General features: G+C 43.0%; 1 protein-coding gene across 1 annotated transcript; it reads right to left on the reverse strand.

The window, feature by feature from the left end:
* Positions 1 to 3,150: 3,150 nt before the first annotated feature.
* On the reverse strand, positions 3,151 to 4,771 carry LOC136173465 (small integral membrane protein 20-like). The gene has a single exon (XM_065943132.1). It carries the CDS (start codon positions 4,540 to 4,542, stop codon positions 4,198 to 4,200), a length of 345 nt encoding a protein of 114 aa, XP_065799204.1. The 5' UTR covers positions 4,543 to 4,771; the 3' UTR covers positions 3,151 to 4,197.
* Between the last annotated feature and the right edge of the window lie 1,229 nt (positions 4,772 to 6,000).

A 6,000-nucleotide genomic window follows, 5' to 3' on the forward strand; every position in this document is an offset into this window, starting at 1 on the left:
TGGAAGACCTGGGTCTGTTTCAAAGGTCAGTCAAGTTCTTAATTAGAGAGTATCATCCCCTCCGTTGACTTTACCAGGGCTGCTGACCAGTGGAAGCAGAAGTGGGACTCCCCGAGTCTCTGCTGAGCCGGACTGGGAACTAGACTTCTCAGGGGCTGTTGACTGACCAGGTACCAGGTTCATTTTGCTCCCCACGCAGCAGCCAAAACACTAAGGTGCTGAGGTTTACAGCACAGAGGGGGCTTGTTCACAGGGCAGCCAGGGGTAAGCAAGCCTCACATGTACCTCCCCACAGGCAAGGGGCTCAGGGCACTTAAGAGATAAAGAATATAAAGATGCAGGGTAGCCTGAGGCACAGGGAACATGGGGAAAGGTGAGGTGACGGATGTTCTGCATAGGTGTCACTAGGCTACGGGCATCAGCGCGTTGGAAGATGAAGGCATCAGGCACCACCTGAGGGTGGCTGTGAGCCCTCTGACATCAGAGGTCACTGGGCAGACACTCGTGCAGGCCCAGTGTGAGGGGTTGGTGGTCCTGTCCAGCCTCAACCAGCTTACCTCCAAGATGCAGCAGGCTCCAAGTTTCTGGAAAATAACTGGGCAAATAACTTACTGTTTAGGCTACATGCTGCATGGAGGACATGCAAGCCTTTTGTAGATAACCTTGACTAGTAGAGGCAGGTGACATGAAATTTTGACTAATGGTTACCCACGGTTTCAGGGCTGCAGTAGGGTCAGTGTTCTTCGATCATTCCCACCTGACCAACAAAGCAGCACGGGGAACACTGGTGCTTCTATCAGGCCTGACCAACATTTTTGATATGCTAGTAAGTCTTAAGAGAAGCCAATCCTTTACCTGTGTGTATGCATGGGTCTATACCTAAAAATAAAGAAATTTGAAACCTTTATATATATATATCTCCCCTGGAGGAGGGCATGGCAACCCACTCCAGTATTCTTGCTTGGAGAATCCCCATGGACGGAAGAGCCTGGCGGGCTATAGTCCATGGGGTCGCACAGAGTCAGACACAACTGAAGTGACTTAGCACATATATATATGTGTGTGTGTGTGTGTGTGTGTATACATGAATATAGAGAATCAAAAAAAGTAGAATTATGTTATACAACATAGTTTTGGTGGTTAAAGAATCAGCCTGCAATACAGGAGACCTGGGTTTGATCCCTGGGTCGGGAAGATCCCCTGGAGAAAGCAATGGCTACCTACTCCAGTATTCCTGCCTGGAGAATTCCAAGGACATAGGATGCTGGTGGGCTACAGTCCATGGGGTCACAAAGAGTTGGACAGGACTGAGCGACTAGCTCTGTCTTCTTTTTGGTTCCCGAGCATCTTTAGTGGTGTAAGGGAAACAGAGACCCGGCTCACAGTGGTGATCCTCAGTTTGCTGACAGGTAACGAGTGGTGCCTCAATACCAGCCAGGAGCAGCATTCCTGCATCCTGCTTACACCTCTGGAGGGTCATACTTATTTCTGGGTCCTAAGTTTTGAGAAGGATACTTCAAATCAGAGATTGACAAGTAATACTAGCTCAGGTGGGTTGGAGCCTGGAAAGCACGAGTGATGGCTGAAAGAACTGGGCACTCAAAAGTTTAAACAGGAACACAGATTAGTACAGAAATAGAGTTGAGTTTTTACCAAAACCGAAGTAGAAGGAAGAAAGATTAGTAACAATGGTCATGCCCATATCCACGCATACGGCTTCATGCTTGGGTCTCTTTTCTTTTTTTGGGGGGGGTCTCTTTTCATTCAGGCTGCTCCCCCCAGTGTTCATTCCATCTATCTGCTAACGTCTCCCAGACCCATGTTCAGCCAAGACTCCTCTGGAGCTTCTGACCTGTATATCTAACTCCCTCCTGGCCACCTCGACCTGGTTGTTCTCATCATACCAAGCTCCACATGTCCTAAAGTGAACTCTTCACCACATCCATGACCATATTTGGAAGGGCTTCAACTTTTATGGGCTGCATTTTTATTGACCATATCTGGAAGGCAAAGAAGGGTATGGAATGTGTCATTTATAACTAAACTCCACTGTGGTGGTTACCATTTGCCTCTATCCTGAGAATGAAGTGTTTTCAACTTGGTTGCTCATCAGAATCTCCTGGGACATTTTTAGAAAATGCAGATTTTTTTCCCCAGGCCCCACCTGAAATTCCATGAATCAGAATCCCATAAACTTTCACTTTTATTTTCCTTCAAATTTTGACTCCCACTAATGAGGTCAACAAAAGTCAATTATGCTAATTAACAATTCATAAATATCACCACTCAAAATTTCTTTCTCACATTTATTGCAGTCAGTAGAAAAGATCAGGGATTGATTTTGAGGGAATGAATGCCTTGGCTCTTATCACCACCTTTAACCGGAAAACACACTGCTCAAGCATTCTCTTAAAATTTAGCAACTCGGGGAAGAATTATTCACTTGATGCCTTCAGAAAGAATCTGCCCTTCATCTGGCCTCTCTGAGCATCAGGTGCTTCACTGCACAGTATTAATCTGTTCTCACAATAATTCTGTCCTTTGGAGCAATTCCCAAATCACTAACTGGCCCCACCCACTCCAAACTGGAAGCTCAAGGGCAGGAAAAGAAAGGGCAGGAGAGCCAGAACAGGCAATGAAAGGTGCCAACGTCCACGTGGACCCACACCATCTTTCAGGGGGCTCCCATGCTGCCCCTTGGCTTGGGGGTGGCCCTGAGTTCTGGCCCCAGACTTGCTTCTCCTGATAAGAATCTGTCATTTTGGAGCCATGATGCACTGCTGGCTACCTTTCTGTACTTTTGATAGCTTTTCCCTTTGAACAAACAAAACATAGTTATGTTCAACTTGTGGGTGGGCTTCCCTTGTGGCTCAGTTGGTAAAGAATCCACCTGCCATGCAGGAGACCTGGGTTCGATCCCTGGGTTGGGAAGATACCCTGGAGAAGGGAAAGGCAACCCACTCCAGTATTCTGGCCTGGAGAATGCCATGGACTCTATAGTCCATGGGGTCGCAAAGAGTCAGACACGACTGAGCAACTTTCACTTTCACCTTGCAGGCAGGGTGGTGGGGTGGGGTGGGGTGGGGATAGGTAAAATGTACACAGTTCTAAATGGTAGGTCATTGCGAAATTATTTAAATACCAGCATGGGAATGTAATCAGAAACGAATGTGCTAGAATTTACCTCCCTTCCCATGTCAGCCGCTCCCTGGTTATGTATACGCTGCACCCCACTCTCAATCCTTCTGACCTGTGCCCCACCTTTTTCTCTGCTTCTTATATATTAGAAGAAAGAAGGAATTATTTTTACGTTTTTATTATACATACTCTGAATTAGCTATTGACTCACACTACTTCTCCTTTCTTCATCTTGTCACATACAGGAGCGCAGAATTTGCACACTAAGCCAAGTTTCTAACGAGCAGGCAGTGTACTGTGGTGACTGGAAACCATCACTTATGACACGATAAGTGGGGAGGGGCAGATGTGGACACTGCCGTTGTCAGTATGCTGTAGCCATATTTTGCTGATAGCCTAATTCCTGATACTTCTTTAATTTTCTGACTTTTTTTTTTGAAGTAAGAGAAATCATTTTAATATATACATTTTCACTTCAGTCAATTCAACTATGATTTCTAATAGGCATGCAGACCTATTTAGTTTGCTTCAAATTTATTTCTCAACATGCAGAAACCTTCCTAATGAGATAGTTAAGTTGAACTATTTATTCCTAAAGAGTACAATGTACCTTGTCCTCAAAGAGTTTTATCAACTTTACATTAATTTTCAACGAGCCCTATGAGGCTGCTCAATATGGTAGTTTTCCCCTGAAATTTCCTATTTGGAGGATGGGAAAACAGTCTAGGATCTTTCCCAGTCTACTGGTTGCTTGTATTCGTACCACAGCTGGCTAAGAGGTAGAGACTGAATAATATGTAGATAGCCTTCAAGCCCAGCTGAGTGAGACAGCTTCATTTTTAGAAAGGAAACCAAATCATGAAAACCCTCCTAATAGTATGATTTGTTCCAGGGTTCTTTTAAGAAGGGACGTAATCCTCATGCACAGACTCTTTATGGCCTTCTAGAGTTTTCTGCTCCAGCCACTGTTCTCTAGCCAGGTGACTTATTGCACTTGCTGCAGAACTGAAAGCATGAAGTCTCCGTCTACTTGCATAATTAGAGGTGGTGTTAATCTTCTCATTTCTGGCCAAATGGATCCGACCACACTTTCAACCCTGGTGGCTGCACGTCTTCTTGAACAATACCAGCTCGATTAACGGCTTGTTCCTTCTTGTACTTCTCCAGCCACATTAAGGACCGGAAGTAGATGGGGTAGAAGGCGGCGCCGATCAGGGAGATGAAGCCACTGAAAATGTGAGCAGTGCGCAGGTTCCGGGACATGGCTCCAGCCAGGGCTACCCGGATTCTCCGAGTGCCCGGGACTCTCTTAATTTTCTGACTTTTAGTTACAATTCCTTTGGAGCCACTTTTGGAGAGAAGATGTGTGTTTTCCTCACTTTTGTCACTCATGTCCATATTCATTTCTAGTGTATTATACTGTCTACCACATGTACCCAACTTTGATAAGGTTCCTATGGGGTCATGTTGTCTGAGGTAGTGATTACTGTTATTTTCCTTTTGGTCACAAAGCAGTTTGGTGTATAGTGATAATTTTTCACAAATATTATTCCTATTATCTGCAGGGATTTAACTATTAATTTAAAATTAAACAGTACTTACAATTTTCTATAATAAGCCATAATAGAAAAGAAAAAGAATGTATATGTGTAACTGAATCACTTTGCTGTCCAGTAAAAATTGACACAACATTCTAAATTAACTATACTTCAGTAAATTTTTTTTAAATTAAATAATATGTAAAGATTTACAATATAAAATAAAATTAGTGAGAGTATGGATGAAATGTGATTGGCCACATTTGTAATTGTTGGGGCTGGATGAGGGGTACATGGAGATTCACTGTACTTTTCTCTATACTTGTGAGTATGCTTGAGAATTTCCACAATACACACAAAATATTGTGAGAATTAACACAATAGTGTTAACAAAAAAGTTTATTACAAAAATAGCTGCCCTTTATTTCACCTTCTACCTATTCTCTATTCTTCAGTCCCTCTTTTTGCCATTTCTTTGGGCATTTATCTTTGTATTTTTTAACAATGCTTCTGGAGCTGTGTCTTGATTTATCAACATACTAAGTTAAGTATTTGGCATGCTTAATCTCCCCTCCCAAACCACCAATTACAGTGGTTAGCACCATGTCTGGATAAGCTGATTGTCAGGTTTCCACTATTATAATTATGTAAATATTTTAACTTCAGAGCCATGTAGTATACTCTGATTATGATTCTCTTCTTGCAAAACATTTCTTTTCCTCCTGAATATTATAATAGACTTGTTTTTATTGTTTAGTTTTCTATGTCTAGCATCCCACTCCAGTGGCTCTAAATACAGCATTCCACATTTGTCAAATCTATACAGAAGCCTAAAATTACAACTTTTTCCCAGCTGTTCTTCCTCCTGGAGCTCTCCATCTCTGGCTTCCCACTGGACAGTGCCTTCCTGGGACTCCTTTTGACTGTATTCTGGGCATATCTGTCATCTACCTTCTATGCTGGATCTCCTTTTTCTATATCCCATGTCTTCGGGGTCAATGCTTCTGCTTTGGTGAACCACATCCTCTGATAGCTTTTTGAGAATAAAGGTATAGGAAGAGAATTTTTTGAGACTACGCATGCAAAAATGTCTTTCTTCTGCCTCACATGTGATTGACGGTTTGGCTGTCAAGCTGGAAATAGTTTTAGAATTCTGAAGGAATTGTTCTTTTCAGAGACTTTGCTATTGAGAAGCCTGACGCTATGATGATGGCGATTCTCTGTATATTAACTTTTCCTGGAATTTTTTTATTCATGTGAAACTTCATAGTAATGTGCAACGGTGCTCTCCTCATTATATGGAGAAGAGTCAGGTCCTGGCGTC

Source organism: Muntiacus reevesi, chromosome 8 (genome assembly GCF_963930625.1).
Source record: "Muntiacus reevesi chromosome 8, mMunRee1.1, whole genome shotgun sequence".
NCBI classification, from domain to species: domain Eukaryota; kingdom Metazoa; phylum Chordata; class Mammalia; order Artiodactyla; family Cervidae; genus Muntiacus; species Muntiacus reevesi.